The sequence below is a fragment of the Solanum pennellii genome, chromosome 6, assembly GCF_001406875.1.
Source record: "Solanum pennellii chromosome 6, SPENNV200".
NCBI classification, from domain to species: Eukaryota; Viridiplantae; Streptophyta; class Magnoliopsida; order Solanales; family Solanaceae; genus Solanum; species Solanum pennellii.
In genome coordinates, this window is record NC_028642.1 from 33,104,134 (window position 1) to 33,130,938 (window position 26,805).

Sequence of the window (26,805 nt, forward strand, 5' to 3'; positions counted from 1 at the left end):
TTTCTGATAGACCCTTGTCTCAAGGTAAAGTATATCAAAGGCCAATCAAAAAAAGAAATTTCTCAGGGAAAATTTTCAAAAATAGCAAATATTAGACATTCTATAGCTATAGTTTGCTTAATTATGAATAATAGCAAAATGTTATGAGAGATAGGAGAGAGGCGAGCGAGACCTGGGAGAGGGTGTATTTTTGGCTGATTCGGAAGAAAAAAAATAAGTTGTATTTGTATCAAAATGTATACTTGTTAAGAGGAGAGTGACAAGTAAATTCTAGAGAGGAAGCAGAGAGGATTGTATTTATTTTGCATTGTATTATGTATTAGTTTTGTATCAATTGTATTGGAAATACAATAAATCGTACTTTGTATTTATTTTGCATTGTATTCTTTATTTATTTAGTATCAATTGTATTCAATATACAAATGTATTCATCCTCTCTTTGATTGGATACAAATACATTTGAAAGAGAGGATGAATGCATTTTGTATTGATACAAATACAATTAATACAAAAAACAAAATATTATTTTTTAAATACAAAAGTAATAAAATACGAAACTATCACCTATGTTTAATTAAATACAATTGATAAATAGTACATTTGAATGAATTTCTTCTTATCGTCAGAAGAGAGACATACACAGAGAGGGGAGGAGTTTGCTATAAAAACAACATATTGCTCTTTTTGTTTTACAATATATTAAAACTACAGTTATTTTCCATAAATAAATTTTAATTTTGAGTGGTTCCATAATTTTTCCATTTGTTAGTGAGTGGTCAGTATATTCTTGTACAAATTTTAACCTTGCAATCGTGTTAGTATACGACAGTAGAATGGAGTTGAGCAATCATTCACAGAAGTAATTTAATAATGTTAACTGACAAACAATTGACTTACTAATAAGAGATTACATACGAAAGTTTAACAACATTAACATGAGCAGGTTCACAAATACGACAATAATGATACAAACGAGTCATCCTGGATAGCACGTAGTACACTTCCCAATCATTGAAGGAACATTAGTACTTAAGGGCTTGGCAGAGGTGGCAATGGTATTGGCAACTGTGGCAGAGGTAGCTGAGGTTTGGGAAGTTGTGGCATAGGTAATGGCAAATCCGGTTTGGGCAAAGGTGGCAGCTGAGGGTTTGGAAGTTGTGGCAGAGGAAGATTAGGCATAGGTAATGTGGGCAATCCAGGCTGCGGCAGTGGAAGATTGGGCATAGGTAGTGTGGGCAATCCAGGCTGCGGCAGTGGAAGATTGGGCATAGGTAATGTTGGTAGCTCAGGTTTTGGGAGACCAATGGGGAGATCTGGCAAAGTTGCGTCCAGAAGATGGCGAGCCTCAACTTGAATTACATGGCTCCTGATTGATGATAAGACAACGAGGAAGAGAAGGTAAAGAGACTGATGAGCCATTGTTATAGCACACTGTTTCTTGAGCTTTGGTGGATGAAGAGTGAGGCTTATATAGAAAGCAGAGTGTGAATTTGTTTGGTGGGGAAAAAATTGGTCTGCTTTATCAGTAATATTATCAAGAATATTTTTATGGTCTATGTTTTTCATCCAAGTACACTTGTATAATTTAGGGGAGATAAAAGACAGCTCACAATTTAACACCAATAGATAGGGATACATTCATTAAGCAGACATAGACAAAGTAACCAAAAAGACACAAGGAAAAGAGAAGCTGGAAGATAAGTTACAGAAAACGAAAGGCAGGGAGCTTATTGTACAAGTTCAGGAATTTCTGAACACAACTATGTTATCCATAAAAAGAGTCTAGTGGTTAATCAATCGTCTTTTCCCCTCTTTCCATGCTTCATGCATCTTGTCATCCGCCATGTGATGAATGAAAATTTTACAAAACCTACAGTATTGTAGTTGATTCTAATAATATTGTTCCCCATAAAATTGCAATTTAAACATTTCAGGAAAGAAAAATTGGACCTCCCTTTCCCCAATATTATATCTGCATCTATATGAGAGCAAACAATGTAGCCTGAAAAGGGTATAATGATGTATTGTCTCAGTAATCACTGAATGATGAACCAGAGCAGCACTATTTTCAGAATATTTACACGCCAATTATATCACACAGTACTCATCAATGTACAGAGGCCTGAGAACTATTTTAGCAGCTATGCAAGGCCTCGTCAACTAAAAGATTACATGCTAGTTTCAATAAGTTTAGACTTGAGGGAACCAGACTTCCCCCACAGGCAGCAAAATTATCTGCAGTGACAGGATACAGATTATTTATGCCCTTAAGCCAAATGAAGATCATTGTTTTCCATCAGTAGGAAAGCAAACAGAACAAATTCTTATATTTTATAGGATCCAAAGTCATTCAATCAAATACAACACCTTAAGAAAAACTGCCCATTCAAACTATGATAACTAAAGTTTGCACCTGACTCCACCAGCAATTAGATTTTTGCTTCTCAAATGAGCATAAGAATGTTGTCTAGACTCTTGATTAAGTTTTACAATAATTTTCCAGCCATAGTGCAGCAGATTTCAGTACACGAAGCTCACCCGTGAGAAGGTATTGAGCCATCTGTCTCCGCATATCAAGTTTTCCAACCAAGCAGAGAGTAGGCAGCTCCAATGACTGAATAGGCAAAAGTGAAGTGAAAAGTTCAAGAGTGCCAAATGAACACACTGATTATTTCTACCATTAATCACACAGTGATGTCTGCCAGGAAATAACTGTTTCCTATAATGTCATGTATCCAAAGAACAATATGCATTTCCATGACAATGTGAGGCATCCATTATTCAGCCAGACATCGTTGAACTTAGAAAATGATGAAGTTAAAAAGTAATGTCTTTCCCATAAGTAATAAGCACACTTCTTAATAGGGGTAAGCAGAACATAAATACCGAAAACTGAAAACCGGACCAAACCAAACTAATTTGGTTCTTCGATTTCGGTTTTTCAGTTCTATTTTTCTAAAACTTCGCTATTTGGTTCTCGCTTATAGTGTCTGGTTCACCAAAATTTTATTACACAAACTTATTACTTCTGCCTGGCTAATTACTGCTACTAACAACAACATAACCATTATAATCCCACAAGTTGGGCCAGAAAAAGGTGGGATGTATGCAGCCTTACCCCTGCCTTGTGAAGGTAGAAATGTTGTTTCTAATAGGCCCACTGCTCAAGTAAAGCATATGAAAATCAAGTATGTAAAGCAAACACAGTCGAAGAAATCATGCTGAAAACAACGAAAAAGGCTAGTAGCAACGACAAAGCAAAATGATAAATGAAGTAAAGGAAACAACCAGTATACTAATATCAAAGAATAAGATAGTGGGAGAGTAATAATTACAATATTGAAAAGCGAACTAGACAACGCTCAACCTACTACCCTTCTACCCTAATCCTTGACATCCATATCATTCTATCTACATTCATATCCTGGATGATCTGCAAGTGAGTCATGTCTTGTCTACTACTACTACTACTGCTACTGCTAATACAGGGCAGCGAGGTTATTATCAGAAGCCTGTGTATTATTGGCTGCAAAAATGGATGAAAACAGAGGAAATGTGCCAGTATTATCAGAATTATCTTATGAAAAATTATAACTTAATTACGAGTGACATAAGGAACATGAAGTTTTGGTTCTTGATGTACTCCATTGGAATATGAGTTGTGCCACTCCTTAGGCAAGGTGACCATTCAACCATAGTTCTTACCCAAAATAGCCCAATTATTGCTCATTTCAATATATAAGTGGATAGCCTTATTTTCCTCCTTTTTTTTCTCCTCCATCTCTTTTCTCTCTACCGAACAATCTCACCTCTTTCTTCGTCTCTTGTACAAAAAACAAACTCCAGTTCCAGTGTCTCATTCCATTTCTTCTTCTTCTTCAATGTCATCCATTGGAGAATCAATGTTTTGGACGTCGAAAGGAGACATTTGACAAAAGGAAACAAGGTTCGGCCTCGCCACAAGGTGAGGCGAGTGGTGAGTGGCGAGGTGTTCACCTTTTTGAATGGTGGTTCCAATTAATACGAAAAAATTAAAATATTTAATTGCATATATAAATAATCAAAATCTCAATTGCAATAACATATTAGCAAATATTTGAATTGAAAAATTAAAAATAGATAGTACATACTATAAGTCTAGAACATGAATGAGAAAAAAACATAAGAAGAGTAAAATCAGTTCGAAAAAAATAGAGGTGAAAGTAACTCTGAAGCCTGAAGAAGGATAAAAGATAGAAGAAGAAGAAATCTGAAGAAGTAAAAGAAAGAAATTAGAAGAAGAAAAGAAGTAATACGTATTGGTTAGACTTTGGAGTTGCTGGAAAAGTCCGCCTGGTCACGGATGACTAGTTGCAGTCGGAGATGCAGTCACAGTCTAAGAGTGTAACTGTACATTTTGAAAAGCGAACCCAAAAGTACCTTTTTTAACTTTTAAAACCCTAAATTAGTCGCCTGTTTTTAAGAAAATACAAAAGGTGACGCCTTTGTTCTCCTCTCGCCTTTGTCGCCATTGTCTCCATGGCATCTCCTTTTGAAGATTGCCTCGTCAAAAAACTAAAAGGGGATGACGGGTTGTCTCGCCTCATCGGCAACGAGGCGATCGCCTTTCACAACACTGGGAGAATCTAACCAGAAACTCAATTATTTGATTGGCGATGTCATGGTTGCGATCAGTGGTGAACAAAGTTGTAGAAGTTGGCGGTGCGAGCAATATAAGTGTCTCGCACAACCTTCGCTATACACCCATTCGGTCGTCCAACAAACATATTATGTCGTTTCGGCGGTGCCAAGTTATCCCTTGATCGTCTGTATGACAAGTTCTTTTCTCTTTTCTCTCCATTTTAGGAGTTCTACTTTGGGAGATAGATAAATGTCGGTTGGAAATTTTCGAACCGATTTGAGCAGTTGAATAGTTGATGAAGAAGACACGTTTCGAACACCGATTCAAGCAATTGAATAGTTGATGAAGAAGACAACCTGGTTAGCATTTGATTTTGTGTATATTGGTGTGAATACACTGTTTATACATAAGTTGCTCAGACTAAGGTGCCGGTGTCCCATACGGGTGTGAATCTGATAGTCGGATCCTTCATGATCTAATTTTTAAGATGTTGGGACATGGATCCATGTATGGATACTAGTGTGGGGATCCGCCTCAAAATAATTAAAACATCTAAAAATAGAGTTACAAAACCTAAATTATGAGATATTATGTGGAGAACTTGAGGAGAATCCAGGAAGGAGATTAAAGGAAAAAGAGTGACATAGAAATTTCAATACAAACGGTATTCCATTTCTTCAATTTCACCTTAGCTTTTGTATTGATTCCAGATAAGATAACATTGTCCAAACTTTCCACATCGATTTTGGTCAAAGTGCTCAAAATTGGATGGCCAAATTGGACACGGATCCATGTCGTGTCGACATGGGTGCAACACCAAAAGTGAAGAGTCAGAGACACTTAGATTTATACATCATATATACATGGTTATACAGTATTTATACAATATAGATACATTATATAAAAATGTAAATATTGTATAACAATGCATACGTATGCATATACATCTCTTATACATCATATATATACGGCTATACATTATTTATACATAGAAAAGAGCCTTAAATACCCCTCAACTATGCGAATTGGTACAAAATTACCCTTCTTCTACTTTTCGGACCTAAAATGCCCTTGGCGCCAACCTTTTGGCTCTATTTTGCCCTCATCTTTAACAGCCTAAATAACCTCAATTAGCAAATTCATTTATCACGTGTCGCTATTCTATTGGCTACTTTAATAATTAATTAAACTAATTAAAAAAAACAAATACCCACCCATAACCCAAATCTTTTAACCCAAATTCAACACTGTCAACTGTAAATTCATAGTGGGTGAGTTTATGTAGTACAAAAACATAATGCATTTTATGTAAGATTGGAGTACTTATTTTCCAGAATATCAGTTACTATGAAACAAATATAAGCTTTGTCAGAAAATGCACTTGTTAAGGTCTTGTCCGCCATTCGTGCAAAAATAAAAACAGAAGAAAGATTGTTGTTCTGCCACGGTATTAACTTGTCATCGGAGGAAAATAATAGCGAAGGGAATAGGATAAGTGAATGTCTCTCCTCAGTATCGTCACTGATAGGATATGGTGTTGAATTTACAGTTGACAGTGATGAACGAAATTGGGTTGACAGTGTTGAATTTGGGTTAGAATATTTGGGTTAAAAGATCTGGGTTATGGGTGGGACTTTTGGGTGGATATTTGGTTTTTTAATTAGTTTAATTAATTATTAAGATAGCTAAACGTCATAAATGAATTTGCTTATTGAGGTTATTATTTAGGTTGTTAAAGATGAGGCAAAATCCAAAAGGTTGACGTCAAAGTCGTTTTAGGCCCAAAAGGTAGAAGGATAATTTTGTACCAAATCACATAGTTGAGGGGTATACATTACATATACAGGCTGCCGTTAGCTGAAATTTTTTGTGTGGTACCTATGTAAGAATCCCTTAAAAATAGTCATTTGAGAAGAAGAAAAATAGCGCACTAATAAGGCCCATACCTAAGAACCAAATTAGAAAAGACCGACCCAGATGTAGGAACTATTGAATAACCGAACCAACCCGAAGAACCGAATACCCACTCTACTTCTTACTACACATGAAGGCTGCAATTTTACTGAAAAAAAATGGAAGTAGGAGGAGACACCTTAAAAAAAGAAAAAGTAATCTTTCCTTCACTAAAAGCTAGAATCATGAAGCCATTATGGCATTTTCCTCTCACTATTGCATAGTAGTTGTAAGCATATGCCAATCCCATACAAAGGGGGGTTGAGACTTATTGTTAGCGCAACCCTTCCTGCATGGGTGGCAGGAGATCCATCTAAGGGCTGCTGCCCCCCTTTAGCGGCCAAGTAGAAATGCACCTTGCATAGAGAACTCAACTTAGTCTTCTGCATCATTTTATGTTGGCTTAGCATTAAATAATATTATACAAGTTCTTTGCAGTTAATGATTTTCATCAGCAGTGCCTGCAAAGTGGCCTGCAACTCTGGTGTTTGAAATATCCACTTCTCTTTAAATATGGCCTGTCAGCAAAAGTACTATCTAGAGCAGTTGCACCTAACAAATTCTTATTTGTGGTTCCGTGCTGAATCTATATGAATCTTTCTAAAACATATGAATAAACTATTATTCTTACCTTAATAGATGCATTATACTCATCTATTAGCCCAGTGATTTTTGAGAGCAAAAATTGATGTGCTTGAATCTCTCTGCTCTTGTCCTTTAGTGGACGCCGAGCCACCCGACCATCATTTTCTGCAGCTTCCATGGCCAAATAATTTATCTCTACATGTTACAGTTTAAACAAGGTTAGTATATTGTGAAATTGGAAATATTGACTGTAAAGATAGCTGAACAAATGCACGGAAAAAAAGATGACCCTAGGACCTTGTGGAGAATTGGAGCACAGAACACGAGCAAATGCACGAATTGACTGTGGAATTCCCCTACCTTGAGCGTCAGCAAACCTAACTTCCCTGAAGAGGGAGAGGGGGTGAGAGGGGTTATGAAGAAGAACTTAACAGCATTATCATATCTTAATAGCAGCCATCAGATAGTAAACCAACTATATCTATAATATTGTTTGCTGATACATACAAATAATCTATATTATCAAAAAATCAACTTGGTAAGGAGATACAAACTTGAGTGCAGACGAATACTCAGAGGAACTGAATCCATTGACATCTTTAAGAATTGGTATCTGATGTTTGCTCAAAAGCTTCAACTTCAACTGACGTAGTTTGTCTTCATGAGGTATAGTCAGCTCAACTTCAACCTGAGAGAAACTGATGCCTTTTATGTGAAAAGTAACCAAATATGACCATAACTTAGGAGGATAATTTGGGAGTGTTGAGATTATTTCCCTACTTTTGCATTGATTTAGCTATTGTGACTGCCTAGCATGTGAGTATTAGGTGCTAGGACATCTTCCCTAGAATCTGTAGCTTACCTAATTTTTAATCAATATAGTTTATATCAAAACCTAACTAAGTTCAATAGAATTCTCAGGCTGCTCAATCATATTATACCCATTCTCCCTAATTATACAGTATCTAAGGTAGAGAAATAAAGCTCTGTTTTTCACAGTCCAAGCTGTAACACCTCGTATTCCCACACTACATATTGAACCTATGGAACGTGATGAATTTGGAGGATTTTTGTGACGTTAACGAGAATTTGGTGGAATGCTTGACACAGTATTGGTATTTGAATTCCAATGCATCTAACTGCTCGTCATTCCCCCGTCCAATAGAAGAAGTTAGGAACGTTTTACCCAAAGAAATAGATTATCTAAGTGTTGGCACACCACAATTGGCACGACGTGGTCCCCAACAAGGTAAAATTCACTGCTAGGGGCACCACACTGCGGTGAAAGAAATAGAGGATCTTGAGTATCATACTAAGTGTAGGACATACCAACCACTGCGACATGACGCCCAACATGATAGTCACCGCGCCGCACTGAAAATTATTGGGAGTAAGAGGACAGAAATTGACCAAGTGTAGAAATGCAGCGGGCACCACAATGCAGCACTCATCACAGTGAATGTTCAAGCCCAGTCAAAGTCTAAAAAAACGGCCTTTTCTGACTTTACCAAACCGTTCACCATTCCTTCGTTTTTGAGAACCCCAGAATGTTCCTCCTCTCTTGTCAACACCTCTCTACACTACAGTAAGTCTTCCTACACTGATCAATTCAATTCTAAGAAATTCTATCACCATAATCAAATCTATAACATAATTCTAATCCATGATCAGAGGATCTTCAAGGAATTCCTGCTCAACAAGGTCAAGCCTAGGGTTTTGAACATTCTTATTCAAATATTGGATATTTTTCTGTGATTAGTTATGATTAAAGGCATGTAAGGCTATCCATTTGCGTGGGAACGTTATTGATCTTCCCTGTGTCTGTTTTATTGAAAAACCCGAAAGTTTCTCCTCCATGAGATAACTAGGGGGTAGGTATGATTTTGATGTTCTTTGTTCATGAAGACTCACTATGAACACCATGAATCCTATAAATTTTCTCAGGTTTAATCCCATGCATGTTCTACTAAATCACGATTATGCCCTTTTTTCAACATATAAACATTATGCTATAATGAGTTGATTTTCCTATGATTTTTGTTCCATGAATTACGACATATTACTACTAATGAGTTTTGCAACCATGATTATGAGCTCTCAAAACAAAGCATGATTTACGATCATGATACTTTGGACTGAACTAATGGTAAACTGAAAAGGCATTAGTCTATTCGACAAGTGCCCGAAACTACATTTGCCGACATAAGATTTGGATCGCACCGTTGAGTTGGGAGTATCCTCTAGGTTGACCAACAAGGCATATTATCGATCTTTTGCTAGCAATACTATGTTATGTATGTTTCACACCCAACAAGATATGGAATGGCCTAGCTAATTCGGCCAATACTTGACTCCATGTGCTCCCATGGTGGATTATGTTATTATACTTAAAAAACTCCCATAATAAACTACGAACGTCAAGATCAACTTAATTATTTTTGGTCGCTTGAATGTTCCATGTTTTGATTATGTCTCCATTAGTTGTCTTGTCTCTATTTTAGTTATGTTTCATTCTGCCCTTATATAAAATTACAATCTCGTATGTACTTACGTCACTTAACATTGGGGCTTTGCATTTCAAAAGGGAGGTTTCGTTACTCAAACAAGAGAGATCAGATTCACATTAGAAGAAGTGTCTAGTAGTCTTTCCAATGATTGTGAAGCACACCACACTTATTGTAAGTTTGTAACTATAAGTTTTGGTAAAAAAATTGTACAATTTTATTTATCCATAGAGATACAAATTTATAGTATAGAAAAATAAACTAGCTAGCAACTAGATCCCTCGATTCTAGGAGATTTAAGAATCAAGGGATGATCTAATATCCTAACCTATTCAAAAGCATATCCGAAACGATTTTGTTAGATCAATTTAAATCTAACAAAATCATATCTAATCACACTTAGATATTACAAATCAATACTCCCCTTAAGTTGGCATGTAAATATCTTTCATGCCTAACTTGCTTACAAGAATTTCAAACTTTGTTTTAAACAACCATTTTGTGAAAATACCCGCAATTTGCTGATTTGTTGGGACAAAATGCTTGCACACATTTCCTTCTTCAATCTCCTTTTTTATTAAGTGCCTACCAGTGTTGTGGACGGCGAGAGGCAACAAAAGGCGACAAGGGCCTGCCTCGCCACGCGGCGAGGCGAGCGGCGAGGCGCTTGCCTTTTTGAATAAAGGCGCCAATTAATATCAAAAATTAAAAATATTTAATTGCATATTTTATCCAAAATCTTAATAGCAATAACACATATTAGCAAATATTCAATTCAAAAACCAATAGTAGATACTACAATGTCTAAAATTTTAAAGACCAAACAATTCAAAATACAATAAACCAAAACTTTAAAAGTCTATTCTTCTTCAAAATTATCCAACTCTTGAAGCCGACAACAATGGAGAAGCCGAGACGAGAACTGGAGAAGATAGCGAGGGAGAAGAGACAGCGAGGGAAAGGAGAAAGCAGAAATTTCAAAAGTACAAAAAAAAAACTCCTAATTTTGACTAATATTGTTAAGTCAAATATTTTTAATTAAAAAGGCGGCGCCTTTTCTGTCGCCATTGTGTCGCCACACCTCGCCACACCTCGCCATTTTGATATCGCCACGCCTCAGTAGAGAATGGCAAGGACCCATCGCCTCGCCTCGCCTCGCCTCTCGCCAAAGGCGAGGAGGCGCTCGCCTTTTGTAACACTGGTGCCTACCCACTTCAACATGCTTTGTTCTGTCAAGTTGAACTGGATTGTGAGCAATAATTATGGCAGCTTTGTTGTCACAGTTCAACTTCATTGGTAACACAAACAATTTTTTTAGTTCCATTATCTTTTTAAGCAAAATCATTTCACAGGTCCCATGGGCCATAGATCGATATTCAGCTTCAGCACTGCACGGGCTACAACATTCTGCTTTTTACTCCTCCAAGTAACAAGATTTCCGTAGATAAAAGTACAAAATCTCGATGTAGACCTCCTATCAATAGTAGAACCTGCCCAATCTGCATCTTTAAAGCTTTCAATGCCTATCTTGACCTTTTCCGGAAAACAATCCTTTCCTCAGTGAATTTTTCAAATATCTTAGAATTTTGTAGACTGCTTCTTGGTGCTCTTTCTTCGGAGAGTGCATAAATTAACTCACTAAGCTTACAACAAAAGCTATATCAGGCCGAGTGTGTCATAAGTAGATCAACTTCCCCACTAGTCTCTGCTATTGACTTTAGTCAACTGAATCTCCTTCTTTGTTTCCGAATTTTATATTCGGATCAGTTTGTGTTTCAACTGGACAACAACCACTCATGTTGGTCTCTTTTAGAAGATCTAGTACATACTTCCTTTGTGATAATATAATGCCTTCTTTTGATCTTGCTACTTCCATGCCAAGATATTTCAACTGACCCAAATCTTTGATCTCGAATTTCGAGGCCAACTATTTATTTAAATTCTTCATTTCGGGCAAGTCATCTCCCTGTAAGTATGATATAATCAACATACACTATTCGGATAGTTGTTGATTTGCAAATATCTAAGTATGATTACATATGATTTTGTAGGGTTTAAAATGATCTAACAGAATCATATGTGATATGTTGTTGAATAGGTTAAGGAAATTAGATCGTCCCTTGATTTTAAAATCTCCTAGAATCAAAGGATCTGATTGGTAGCTAGTTTATTTCTATACTATTAACTAGTAAAATTACCCGCGCTTCGTGCAGGAATTTAGTATCATGGAATTTATAAAATCATACTTAAAAACCTATAAGTCATTAAAACTAAAACACTATATTATCTTACCTAGAAGATTACGTAGTAACAAACATTAATAATGTTAAGAAATATGAAAATTATTACATCTTATCATTTATTCTTTAATAACATAAGAAAAATTAATGATTATAAAAATACATACCGTGATCTAAAACATATGCAATGGTGTTAGTGAGCCAATCAGCAAGAGCAAAGTGCACAAATATTTAATTGTGAAGAAGAAGAAGAGGTTCAGAATTTTTGTTGTTTTAAAAAGCTAGGAAATCTCTTTATTTATAGACAACAAAGGGTAGTTTGAAAAATGACTTATTGTGTCTTATCGGAAAGTTTACAACTATTTGGAAAAATTGCAACGCTTCGAAAAGGTTACAACCTTTCATAAAAGTCACAACTTTTCATAAAAGTCGCAACTCTTCATTAAAGTTGCAACTTTTCAACAAAGTTCTAACTTTTAATGAAAGTCACAACTTTTCATGAAAGGGTAAGGCTAATTATGTAAAAAAATAAATCAAAAGAGAATTATTGTTTGTGGTTGCGCCACGTAAGCGGGTCGAAGGTTCTCTTTTATATAAATATATGATTTGTATCTCTATAGATGAATAAAATTATATAACTTTGGTAGCAAAACCTACATGGTTATTATTAGAGCAAGGTTATTCTTGTAACTAAAACGACATTGACTGGGCTTCGTTGCCCCGCAGCATCAATAAATGTCAAGAGTTCTCTTAACAAAATTTTGAGAGAGATAATAATGAAGTTGTGTTGTGATTTTTGCAAAAATATGGGCACACTTGTAAGACTTACCGGAATATCCATAGGAAACCGCCTAGCTAGAACAAAAAAAAAATGGAAGACAACCATGGTGAAGCCTTTTAGCGTACCAGCAAAGAATTTGGGGTATGATCTTCCCTAGAAATGAGACCTTTGACTAAGGAACAAGTAGAGCTACTACACAAATTAATCCAACCTCAACTCCAAACCAGTAAATTTGATCCTTCTACTCCCAGATGTTCTTTTTCCCAAGCAGGTAATGTCCCATCCGTTTTTTAAGTACAGATTCAACTAGTATAAGTCCTTGGATCATAGATTCAGGGGCTAGTGATTACATGACATGGAATTTCCATTTTTTCCCAACTTACACTCCTTTAGTAGGAAATAAACAAGTCAAAGTTGTTGATGGTTCCTTCTCAGCAATTGTTGGAAAAGAGAAAGTCAAACTAACCCATCTTTTGACCTTTTTTTATTTCCTTCATGTTCCAAAATTGTTTCATAATCTTTTGTCCATCAGCAAATTGACTCAACCTTAATTGTCGTGCTATCTTTGACTCTATGTCATGCATATTTCAGGACAAAGTCTCGGGGAGGATGATTGGCAATGCTAGAGAGCCTGAAGGTCTCTATTTTCTTGAAAATGGAGACAACTCAGTAAATTTTAGTTCAGCTAGTTTGAACTTTGTTCAAGTTGATAATAAAGTCATGTTATGGAACTATAGACTTGGTCATCCTAGTTTTCATTATTTGAAACTCTTGTTACCTAAGTTGTTTTTGAATAGAAGTACATCCTCTTTCTAGTGTGAATTTTGTGAAATGGTAAACACAGACGTTCATCTACTTCTTCCCAAAAAAACGCATTAAGTTAATCCATAGCGATCGATGTTTGGGGACCTTCTAAGCTATCAACTGTAAATGGAAAAAGGTGGTTTGTAAGTTTCATATATAATCACAGTAGACTGACTTGGTACCTATTAAAAGACAAAAGTGAAGTAAAACATATGTTTGAGGCTTTTTATGTTAAGGGGTCTGAGGCAGGGAGATCCCCTATCTCCTGTCCTTTTTATCATTGTTATGGAGGGCCTAAATAACATGATAAAGGTGGCTAGAGAGAAAGAAATCCTCAGGGGGTTTGAGGTAGCCACAACTCAACCTCAATATCTAATGGAAACATGGAAGTCACTCATTTACAGTATGAAGATGACACCTTAATATTTTGTGATGTTAATAAGGGACAACTATTGGTTTTAAGATCAATCTTGGTATTGTTTAAAGGAGTCTCAGGTTTGCATATCAACTGGAAAAAGAGTCAGTTGTATCCTATTAATAATGTTTCTAATATGGAGGTCTTGGATTTGGGAGGGGAGATAGGTTCTTTGCCTACCATTTATCTGGGCATGCCCTTAGGAGCCAAATCAAAGGCTTTGAACATTTGGAACCCAGTGATTGAAAAGTGTGAGAAACAGCTTACCGGATGGAAATCCCAATATATCTCCTTGGGAGGCAGAGTCACTCTCATTAATTCAGTTTTGGATGCCTTACCTACTTACATAATGTCCATCTTCCCTATTTCTAACGGGTTGATACAAAGACATGATAAAATTAGGAGGGATTTCTTATAGAAAGGGACAGAGGAAAATGATTCCACTGTCAAAAATTTAGTCAAGTAGAACAAGGTTCTCTGGGGGAAGAAACATGGGGGTCTTGGAGTAAGGAATTTGAAAAAGCACAACAAAGCCCTTAGACTAAAGTGGTTATGGAGGTATTCTCAAGAGCCTCAACCATACTGGGGAAAAGTGATTCAAGCAAAATATGGAGAAGAGAACAAGTGGATGATAAAGAAGGTACTTACACCATATGGGGTAAGCCTATGGAAGTCCTTCAGAATCTTGTGGCCTCTCTTTAAGATCAATACGACCATCAGGGTAGGAAATGGCATCAAGACTTCATATTGGGAGGATAAATGGTTGGGCAACTTTAGCGTGAAGAGTATCTTTCCGGAGATGCATGACTTGGCAGTGAATAAACAAGTGAGTGTAGCTGAGGTTTGGACACAGCATTGATGGAATTTCCAGTTTAGAAGGAATTTCAATGATTGGGAAATCGGGACCGTGATTGATTTTTTTGGTAGGTTGGAAGCTTTGCAGGAACAAGGGATGAACATGATAGATTATGGTGGAGCAGAAATAACGAAGGCACATTCAAGGTAAACTCTACATATAAGTTGCTAAATCAAGATGGACAACAACCTTCTCTTTGGCCTAGGAAGCAGATTTGGAAACCTAAAATCCCTTTCAAAGTGTCATGTTTCACTTGGCTTCTGGCAAGAGTAGCAATTTTAACACATGAAAATCTCAAGAAAAGGAAGTTCTTCATGTGTTCTAGATGCTATTTATGTGGGGAAGAGGTTGAGACAATCAATCATCTGTTTCTCCAGTGCAGAATCACATCCTAGCTGTGGAGGATTTTCATTAGTCTCAGGGGTTTTGCTTGGGCTATGCCTAACAGAATCATGCATCTTTTATACAGTTGGGGAGAAGTAAGGGTGGGAGCTGCAGATAGAGATAGATGGAGGATTGTCCAAACTGTATTTGGTGGACTGTTTGGAAAGAAAGAGTGCTAGATGTTTTGAGAGCAAGAATTGTGATCTCCAAAAGATCAAACTAAATTGTATCAAGCTTTTTTTTTTCTGGTGCAAGCAAATGTATTTAGAGGACACTGAATCCATTATAGATATCTTGGGTTCCTGTTAGGATTCAGATTCAGTTTTCTTACTTTTTGACAAGCTGTAAATATGGTTTAGTGCAACCCAAGCACTGGTTTCATTGAATATACACAATGTTACCTTCTCAAAAAAAATGTTAGGGACAATTTCATGAGAAGATTCAAATATTTCGGAGTCACAAGGGAGAGAGTATTTTAAAGACCATCTAGGCAATTTTTTCACTTCCAAGGGAATAGTGCACCAAAGTTCATTCCCTAATACACACCAACAAAATTGAGTAGCTGAGAGAAAAAATAGGCATCTTATGGAGGTAACTAGAGCCTTAATATTCACAAGTGTAGTCCCTAAATTTCTTGGGGAGAAGCTCTTTTGACATCCACCTATCTTATTAATAGGATGTCTTCCCGTGTGCCAAGTTTTAAACCTCTTTCAGTATGTTCAGGACATACTTCCTTACTAGATTGACCATAGATCTACCTTTGAGAGTATTTGGGTGTAACGTATTTTTTCATGTTCATGATAAGATTAGAAGAAAACTTGATCCACATGCAAAAAATGCGTTTTTGTTGGCTATGCCCCCAGTCCAAAGGGATACAAGTGTTATGACTCAAATACTAAGAAGGTTATTGTCACAATGGGTGTCATCGTTGAATCTCAACCATTTTACGAAATAAACCACCTAGCAAAATATTTGTGTGCATGACTGTCCTATTGAGGCAATTAACGGATGTAGAGCCACAGCTGAAACAGCACCTCTAACAATGTCAGCAAAGGGAAGTTGTTAGTAGTTTGCCCCGGAAATGTCAAAGTAATGAGGTTCAGTATAAAGCATGTGGTCAAGCTTGAAAGGACTCCTGACAAGCAGTATCTAACAACTTTTCGGACGGAATAGAAATGAGGCAATGTACGTAAATCAATAAAATGGAATTGCACATGCAAAGAGTGCATGAGCTTAGTGATAATTCAATTTGGTTCATCCATTCTGAAAGATAATGCAAAACATACAATGAAGCTGTCATCTTACCTGATCATACATATTACAAGGGAGAGTAAATCCAAAGTCCAAAAGGAGTCTTGCATTTGAAAAGTTTCCGTATCGTATGAGCACCTGTGGGAAAATTGTTGTTAATTTCAGTAAGAATGCTTATTTCACAAATATATGTATGCTACCACAAGCACAGTTATTAACGACAATAATTCGTAGCAATTCAGTCAAATGGATATGTCGTGATATGAACATCTATGCTTGTGGTTAATAAGTACCCTTTCATCTTGATAATTTGAAAGTTTTCTAATATTTGTCTAAAATTCCTTTTGAAACATCATGTTTGTGAGTACAATCTGATGGATTATGCAAAGGTGTGGTTAACTATGAGAATGTATGACTTCGATGTTTCATGCTTCTATCATTTTATATGCGCACTTCAGAATGGATATCTCAAGCTTGTCCTATCTGGGACACTACTTTGTACAATAATATACTAGCCTATCTAAGATTCCCCCTCAAGTAGATGATTACACATCGTATATGCCGAATTTATTACATATATAATTAACTCAAGGGGAAGATCAGGTAAATACGTCTGCAAACTAATCATCTGATATTATAGTTCTCCACTTCTTCTGACAATATTTTCTGAGACTATTCTCTCTAATAAAGTGACAATCAACCTCTATGTGTTTGATTCTCTCAGTGTACACTGGATCTGAAGCAATATGAAGTGTGACTTGATTACATAAAAATGTTCAATCTAAGTAGTTTCTCCAAATTTAAACCCTTTTCGGTAGTCAACTAATCCATATGAACTCGTAAGTCACAGTTGTCATGGCTCAATATTCAACTTAATGTCCCACTACATAGACAACTGCTTGAATGTGTCAGAATTTATCATTTAGATACCTAAACTAAGTTACTGACAGATTAAACACCTAATCCATTTTCAAAACTGTCTATTAGCCACAAGGACTGATATAACACAACATCTTGAGCAGTGAACTTGTTTAATTAAGCTGATATGAAATTTAAAAGTGATAAAACCCACCCTCTTATCCAACTTTTCAGCACATTATTGACCATCTACCCAACCAAAAAAGTCATCACGTCCCTCCATCATTTGACCTCCATTTCCCAGACAATAAGCAGGTCCCACACTCTTTTTCTTCATTCCACCTGTCTCGTTTCAACAAAAATTACATGCACTTTCACTACAGAACATTAGAGGATTCCCACTCTTTCACCTATCCACTAATAGACTAAGTTGTTTGGACTCTTCACTTTTGGTGCCGCGCCCATGTCAACACGACATAGGTGTGGGTGTGGGATCTATGTCCGAATTGGTCAACCAACTTTGGGTACTTTAACCAAAATTGATAAGGATGGAGATTTTTAATGATTTCTATAATCAATACAAAAGCTAAGATGAAATTGAAGATTTTATATAGAAATTTCTGTCACTCCTTTTCCTTTAATCTCCTTGCAGAATTCTCATCAAGTTCTCCACAAAATATCTCATAATTTAGGTTTTATAACTCTATTTTTAGATATTTCAAATATTTTAGGCAAATGCCCGCACCCGTATCCATATTCCCGAATCTCAAAATAAGATCATGAAGGATCCGACCTCTAGATTCACACCCGTACTGAACACCCGCACCCGAGTCTGAGCAACTTAGCTAATAGATGCTTCAACTGGATCTTCACTCAATGAGAGATGATGACACCAAAGCCATGATTGAGAAGAAATTTTCTTCATAAATTTCAAGAGAAGATACAGAGACCAAATTGAACTTCTTGGAACCTGCTTGGTTATGGTTTCGGTTGCATTGGATAATAGAATATTTGGAGTTGGAGAGCCCCATTTGCCAAAATTTTAAAGAAGGCAAGATAGGTGACAATATTAGAGGGTAAAAGTCAAATTCTCGAGTGATAAATATTTTCTTTAAGATGTCTCAAGCAGGTGGTAATGATGATGAAAGAAGGGCTCGATTAGAAGCAGATTTAAATGGAGGGGATGATTTCACCTTGAGTGCCATGTTTCAACAATTTCAAAGGTGGACTACACAATTTGAGATGAATGTCATTATAGTTGCACGAAGGCGGGAAAATCCAAATTCAAGGACCCAAATTAGGACACAAGCTACTAGAGCTCCTAATCTGCCCCAAAAAAAATTCTTTTGATTAATTAGAGGATGATTGTGAATAAAGTTATGAAAGGTAGAGTTGTTATTTGGTAGAAAAGGGCAAAAAGTTTGTTAGGGACAAACAATTGTTTAAGGAGACACCTATTGCTACTTGAATCAAGATGAGAAGGGTTATGAGGAAGGGATTTGAGTCATTACACTTTCAAAGTGATCTGCAATGTCTTCAAACTCTTAGGCAAGGTTCTATGTTTGTTTATGATTTTCGAAAGCTATGGATCAAGGCAATCTGGGAGACGGACACTGACTTAGAAGAGCTAATTCAGAAAGTCCAGAACCAGGAGGAGGATCTGAAGGGATTTCCTTTCCACAATCAACGACTAAAGAGGTATGTAGGTTGGTGGTGAGCATCAATGAACAGCTCAGGCAAAACATCTTGCAACTATGGCATAGAAGCCCAAATTGTGGTTATTCAGGAACGGAAAAGACCTATAGGAGGCTTTCAACTTTGTTCAACTGGAAAAGGCTAAGGGATGATGTCAACAGCTAAGCTAGAAGCTGTTCTGTGTGTCAGAGAAGCAAGTACAATGTTGCAGCATCATCTGCTCTCATTCAGCCCCTGGCCGTTCCAAATTTGGCATGGTCCGACATCAGTATGGACTTCATTGATGGTCTACCTAAGTCAAAGGGGAAAACCACTATCATGGTGATAGTGGACAGGTTGACTAAGATAGGCCATTTCATACCTATCAGTCACTCTACACAATTGTTACTATGATCAGGTTTTCAAGCTTCATGGGATGCCAGAGAATATTGTTACTGATAGAGATCCAATTTTGTCATCAAATTCTGGGAAGAACTTTTCTCAGCACATGGAGTAGCTCTACCACTTTTAGGGGCCGTTTGGTTACGGTATAAGAAACATCTTATTCATGTATAAAAAGTAGCAGTAGCTTTATTATGTTTGGTAGAAGTTTTGTATTAGGTATAAAAGTCAACATAATTTATACCATGTTTGGTTGGTAAGAATTTAAATGTTGTATAAAAGTTATTCATTTTTAATTTATTCGGTGTTTGGTTGCATTTCTGTAGTCCTACATAATTAATACCAACATAACTTATGAGTGAATCTATTTATAAAGTTATGCAGGGTAGAAGGTGGAATAAGTTATGTGGGTATTAGTTATACATGTATTAAAATGATAAATTACATATTTACCCTATTAATGTATCTTTTTATCGGAAACGTTATTGCTTTCCTATATACATTTGTTGGTTTTATTTCTTTTTATATATAGACCATTTTCATTTCTTTTAATTTATCTCATTTTTTTTAATTGGAAATTTTACTATTTTCCTATCTACTTTTGTTAATTTTATTTCTTTTTATATATAGACCATTTTCATTTTTATTTTTTTGTACTTTTATTTATTTATGCAAATATAAATATTCTTTTAATATTAGAAATTTGATTGTATATTTTTTGACGGTACATATGCTAATCAAATATTAGCATTATATATTATTCAATATATTCCACATTTTATTAAAATGTATTATTATTTTATAAATAATATATATTAATAATTTACAACAAGTTTAATATTCAAAAGTTAATAATTCATGTATTGTAATCTCTACATAACTAAATAACACATACGTAACTAATATTTGCATAGCTAATATCCGCATAATTAAATCCAACATAACTAAACTCTGCATAACTAATACCTGCATAACTAAACCATGTATAACTAAATCATGCATAACTATATCCTGCATAACTATACCCTGCATAACTAATACCTGCATAACTAAAACATGCATTTTGGCGAAATGGTCTGGTGAACTCTTATACTTGTATCAGTTTTTATTCTGAACCATTCTACTTACCCCGTTGTCATCTAGACCCCTAAACTAAATAAAACACAATATATTAAACCTCTCTGACCATTGATCATGCTTATGTGACATTAAAATAGTTGAGTTGGCGAGAGAGTGTGACCACACGCATTTAAGGCGAGTGAATATCATTTTTTAAACTTCAAATTTTAAATTATTAAATTATATAATAAAATAATTTAGAAAGAAAAGAATTTATCTTCTTCCCCACACCACTTTTTAAGCCACTCCCACCCCATCGCTGCCCACACCTCTTTTTTTTTCTCCACACCATAGTTATCTTCTTCAGCCCAATCTCGACATTGGCACTTTGGTGACATCAGGTTTTATGACGATTATTTGTGGAAAGAGTCGTGTTGGTTTCATGGCGATGTTCGGGCGATTCGCAATGGTGTGAGAGGCAAAATGGTCTGGTGGACCCTTATAGAAGTTTGTATTCTGAATCCTTCTACTTACCCATTTGTCATCTGAATTCTTAAACTCAACCAAAATAAGATTTTAAAGCCCCTCCACCATTTTGCCTAACTAAACCCTGCATGACTCTAACCAGTAACCAAACGACCCCTTACTGCATAGCCTCTACAAAAAGCTGGCAAGTTGAAGTGCTAAACAGGACCCTAGAAACATAATTGAAAATAATACTTAAATTGCCTATGAATGAATGGTGGTGTTGAGAATATCATTACCTAATTAAAAGTGTACAACATGGTATCAGAGCAGGCAGAGGTCCTGAGATTGAATCTCACCCACCCAAGTTAAAAAGAATTTCCACGTACTTGGCTAATGTAAAAAGAATCAAGCCCACACATGAGGGGGCGTGTTGAGAATATCATTAACTAATTAAAAGTGTGCACTCTCTAAAAGTTAAAGCTTTTAGATGAGATGGTCACACAACTTAATAGGTGATATAAACACCACCTTCCATACTGCAATTCATACACCCCTTATAAGGCTTTATATGGAGAACTACCTCCGATCAATCTTCCCTATATAGTTGGTGAAGCCACTAATGAAGAGGTAGTTAGGAGTATGCTTTCAAGAGAATTCAAATCACAGCTCTTTAAGTTCCATTTGCTCAGGGCACAACAAAGAATGGAGTCTTTAGCCAACAAGGGCAGAAGTGACAAACAATTAGATGTTGGTGGTTGGGTATATCTCAAGATACAACCTTATAGGATGCTCACACTCTCCAATCAATCCTTCGTTAAGCTATCAGCCAAGTTTATGGCCCGGATCATTCCAAAGATTGGACAGTGGTTCATAAGCTACTAGCCTGCTACTACCCCTGAAGTGACAATTCACCTAACATTTCATGTTTCTCAAATTGGAACTGTGACATGAAGTACCAACTCAGATAACTCATTCCCCAATTGTCGACCTTGCTAGTCCTTATTGTGTGGAACCCCAGGCCATATTGGTGAGAAGGATGGTCGAAAAAGGAAACAAGGTTGTAGCTCAGCTCCTCATCCAATGGAAGAATATGGTAGGGGCAACGGGCAGACAGGTGATAGGGCCCATTGTTACGCTTTCCCTGGGCGGTCGGAAGCGGAGACATCAGATGCTGTTATCACAGGTAACCTTTTGGTTTGTGATTGTATGGCTTCTGTATTATTTGATCCTGGCTCCACATTTTCATATGTATCTTCCTCATTTGCTACTGGTCTTAATTTACATTGTGAATTGCTTGACATGCCTATTCGTGTTTCTACTCCGGTGGGTGAGTCTGTGATAGTTGAAAAGGTGTATAGGTCTTGTCTGGTGACTTTTGTGGGGAGCAATACTCATGTAGACTTGGTTATCTTAGAAATGATTGACTTCGATGTAATTCTGGGTATGACTTGGCTTTCTCCAAATTTTGCAATCTTAGATTGTAATGCTAAAACTGTAACGTTGGCCAAGCCTGGGACAGATCCGTTAGTGTGGGAGGGTGACTACACTTCCACTCCAGTTCGTATCATCTCCTTTCTTCGTGCTAAGAGAATGGTTAGTAAAGGGTGTTTAGCTTTCTTGGCACACCTCAGGGATGATACTACCCAAGTACCTTCAATTGAGTCGGTTCCGGTAGTCCGTGAGTTTCTGGATGTGTTTCCTGCAGACCTTCCTGGTATGCCACCGGATAGAGATATTGACTTTTGCATTGATCTGGAGCCGGGTACTCGTCCCATTTCCATACCCCCTTATAGAATGGCTCCAGCAGAGTTAAGGGAGTTAAAGGCCCAACTTCAAGAATTGTTAGGAAAAGGCTTTATTAGACCAAGCGCATCCCCTTGGGGTGCTCCTGTTTTATTTGTGAAGAAGAAAGATGGGAGTTTTCGGATGTGCATAGACTACAGGCAACTAAATAAAGTAACTGTTAAGAACAAGTATCCTCTTCCTCGCATTGATGATTTGTTCGATCAATTACAAGGTGCTTGTACCTTCTCAAAAATCGATTTGAGGTCTGGTTATCATCAATTGAAAATACGGGCAACGGATGTGCCCAAGATCGCTTTTCGGACAAGGTATGGGCATTATGAGTTCTTAGTAATGTCTTTTGGGCTTACGAATGCCCCTGCTGCTTTCATGAGCTTGATGAATGGGATTTTTAAGCCATATCTGGATCTCTTTGTCATTGTATTCATTGATGATATACTGGTATACTCAAAGAGCAAGAAAGAACATGAGGAGCACTTGAGAATTGTATTGGAAATGTTGAGGGAGAAAAAGTTTTATGCCAAATTCTCCAAGTATGAGTTTCCGCTAGATTCAGTGTCCTTCTTGGGGCACGTAGTTTCTAAGGATGGAGTGATGGTGGATCCTTCCAAGATCGAAGCAGTGAGGAATTGGGTAAGACCCACTAATGTTACAGAGGTAAGGAGCTTTGTTGGTTTAGCTAGCTACTACCGTCGATTAGTCAAGGGATTTTCTTCGGTTGCTTCCCGATTGACAAATTTGACTTAGCAAAGTGTTCCATTTGTATGGTCGGACGAGTGCGAAGAAAGCTTTCAGAAGCTCAAGACCTTGTTGACTACTGCACCAATCCTTACCCTGCCAGTGGAAGGTAAGAATTTCATTGTCTATTGTGATGCATCCTATTCGGGTTTGGGTGCAGTGCTAATGCAAGAGAAGAATGTAATTGCTTATGCTTCGAGGCAATTAAAGGTGCACGAACGTAATTATCCGACCCATGATTTGGAGTTGGCTGCGGTAGTGTTTGCATTAAAGCAATGGAGGCACTATCTATATGGGGTTAAGTGTGAAGTCTATACGGATCATCGTAGCCTACAGTATGTCTTTACTCAGAAAGATTTGAATTTGAGACAGAGGAGATGGATGGAACTACTGAAGGACTACGATATCACTATCCTGTATCATCCGGGAAAAGCTAATGTTGTGGCAGATGCTTTAAGTAGAAAGGCAGGAAGCATGGGAAGTCTAGCTCACTTGCAAGTTTCTAGACGCCCATTGGCTAGAGAGGTTCAGACTCTGGCTAATGACTTTATGAGGTTAGAAGTAAATGAGAAGGGAGGATTTTTGGCCTGTGTGGAGGCAAGATCTTCCTTTCTTGACAAGATTAAGGGAAAACAGTTTACTGATGAGAAACTGATCCGGATCCGAGATAAGGTGTTGCGAGGAGAGGCTAAAGAAGCAAAACTCGATGAGGAAGGTGTTTTGAGAATTAAGGGAAGGGTATGTGTACCCCGCGTCGATGATTTGATTCACACTATTCTTACAGAGGCTCATAGTTCAGGATATTCTATACATCCTGGTGCAACCAAGATGTATCGTGACCTAAAGCAACATTTTTGGTGGAGTAGAATGAAGCGCGACATTGTTGATTTTGTTGCCAAATGCCCGAATTGTCAGCAAGTAAAGTATGAACACCAGAGGCCTGGAGGAACACTTCAGAGAATGTCCATTCCTGAATGGAAGTGGGAGAGAATTGCAATGGACTTCGTGGTTGGTCTTCCAAAGACATTGGGTAAGTTTGACTCTATTTGGGTAATTGTGGACAGATTAACTAAGTCCGCTCACTTCATTCCGGTTAAGGTGACTTACAATGCAGAGAAGTTAANGGAAAGATTTGAATTTGAGACAGAGGAGATGGATGGAACTACTGAAGGACTACGATATCACTTTCCTGTATCATCCGGGAAGAGCTAATGTTGTGGCAGACNCACTAGTAATATAACAAATATTAAGGATGAAACAAACAAAAAACTTCCTTAATTTCATAAGAACTCCAAAACCTTCTATTTTGTGATATAAACCATAGTTTACATTGATGACTGAAGATAAATGGTAACTTACTTAATAACAAGGAAAAGAATTTATCATATTAAAAGGCTCAACAATTGGTTAACTCATTTCAAAATTAACTCAAATTTCAAGAACTCCAATTACAAACTCCATGATAATAATGAGTTCAAGAACTGTCACACCCCGACACTACACCATGGTCATGGCCAATACTCGATGACCATTGTTCTCAAGCAGATCCTTGGTATGGCTTTCTTATCTTAGCGGAAGACTTAAATCAATGCAATAATCTCATTCAATAAATTAAATAAATAAATTGGCAAAAATGACGCTTAAGTCTCATAGCAAAAAGTCTTCAATACAAAGATAACAGACTCAACATTAACTGCCTAAATGTCTATGTAGCCTCTATAATACTAAGATGGATGTTTTCACAGACCCCACAACATCCTATAAAATGAAAGACTGAAAAACGAATAAATGTATCCTCTAGAATGCAAAGAGGCTGACCACTAACTATGAGTACACATTTCGATCAATAAGGAACTGGATGATGCTGATCGTGGTGGACACCGTTTTCATCATGATACGATGCAGGTCAACTAGAATCAGTAACTAAACATAAAAGTATGCGAGTTTAAATGCATACAACAACTTAAGCTTGAAAAGAGTACGAAAAAAACTTACCTTGGCTCTGCTCAACTCCTTAATAACTAGGATAGATTTAAAGAAATAAGACACATGCAATATATAAATGATTGTAAAATTGTTATAACACTTAGTTCGTTAAAGAAATGCAATAATAAAACTTACTTTAGTCATATATGAAATAACATAGTTTCTGTGGGAGTTTCTCTAACCAACAACCACAACTATGAGCCTAAGTCGTGATATAGCATCTTGCCCACGCTGCTAGCACTGTCATATACTTTGTCGTCACACAAAACTACTTCACTTATTGGATCCACTAGCTTAACTTATGTGATAATTTAGAAAGTATGACCCATTAATACTCATGATGGCTACATGGATTATGAATAGTTGAGTTATTATGAACCCGTATCCCATATAGTTGCTCAATAAATAGATGGGTTTAAACAGGAAGGACATATTCAAGCCACTTTTTTACCACCAACAACATACATCAATAATTTTTTAATAGATAATGAGAAGTGCACCCCTTTATGTTTTGCATGTTGTAACTTATAGATCTTTTTATTAACTGATACATGATGTGATTCATATGTTCAAAAATGAATTCCTAATCTCTCCTGCATTGACATTTTCAGTCAGGTCTTGAAGGGCCAACAAACCTTAAATTCAAGACCATAATTTGTGAGAAGAAATATACATACTATTTTTTTCGTTATTATGTCATAACACTTATACTTAAACTAGTTATAAGATGATAGCAATAAATATATAATTGAAAAGAAAATAATGAGAAGGCGAAAGAAAATTTATCTTTGGAAAATTGGTAAGGCGAAAGAGTAATGTCATAACGTCAAATAAATAATTCACTTCCGCAAATCATGGGGTGTACATTCATAAAATAGGTGGTAATAATAATGAAAACTCGGGAATCATTCCTCTTGAAATCCAAAAGGAAAAAAGATTTCTCGGAACAATGGAAACATAGAATCTGTTTGTTCCATTAGACAAAACAAAAATTAGGCTCCCATAAGAGGAATAATAAATTCCCAAAATATTAGTGTAACGACCTGTTTATTCGTTTTGAGCAGTAGAGTTTATTCTGGTAATAACTGTTTAAGTCGACGGATCCCAAGACGGACCGTCATGGTCATGACGGACCGTCGAGGGGGTCTCGTTCCAAAACACTTAGATTCTGAATAATTTGGGTACTGAGATCCACTTTCTGAACTTCACAACGGAATGGCAGGACGGACCGTCGTTGGCACGACGGACCGTCACAAATCTCCCCACAGAATTAACTCTCTGAACTTTGTGACGGACATGCAGGACAGACCGTCACAGTCGTGACGGACCGTCACAGACTGCGTAACCCTGACTGGGTCGGATTTCTTTTAAAGTTTTTAAAGGGGCGTTTTGGACTATTCATGCTTATAATTATAAAGTTAGT

General features: G+C 36.7%; 2 protein-coding genes across 5 annotated transcripts in view; both read right to left on the minus strand.

Annotated features, from left to right (window-relative positions):
- Positions 1-847: 847 nt before the first annotated feature.
- On the minus strand, positions 848-1,581 carry LOC107023921 (protein PELPK1-like). Its single transcript, XM_015224766.2, has one exon. It carries the CDS (start codon positions 1,564-1,566, stop codon positions 1,030-1,032), a length of 537 nt encoding a protein of 178 aa, XP_015080252.1. The 5' UTR covers positions 1,567-1,581; the 3' UTR covers positions 848-1,029.
- A 713-nt stretch (positions 1,582-2,294) lies between these two features.
- The window catches only part of LOC107021651 (ribulose-1,5 bisphosphate carboxylase/oxygenase large subunit N-methyltransferase, chloroplastic), a 43,014-nt gene continuing 18,503 nt past the window's right edge, over positions 2,295-26,805 (minus strand). For 3 of the 4 annotated variants that reach the window (XM_015222352.2, XM_027917861.1, XM_015222351.2), the window contains 5 exons: positions 16,449-16,532; positions 7,714-7,847; positions 7,457-7,545; positions 7,206-7,354; positions 2,295-2,614 (listed from right to left, as the gene is read on the minus strand). In XM_015222352.2, coding sequence (XP_015077838.1) covers positions 2,480-2,614; positions 7,206-7,354; positions 7,457-7,545; positions 7,714-7,847; positions 16,449-16,532 — 591 coding nt within the window. In that variant the 3' untranslated portion in view covers positions 2,295-2,479. The remainder of the gene's footprint in view (positions 2,615-7,205; positions 7,355-7,456; positions 7,546-7,713; positions 7,848-16,448; positions 16,533-26,805) is intronic. The other variant, XM_027917860.1, reaches the window with a different exon arrangement.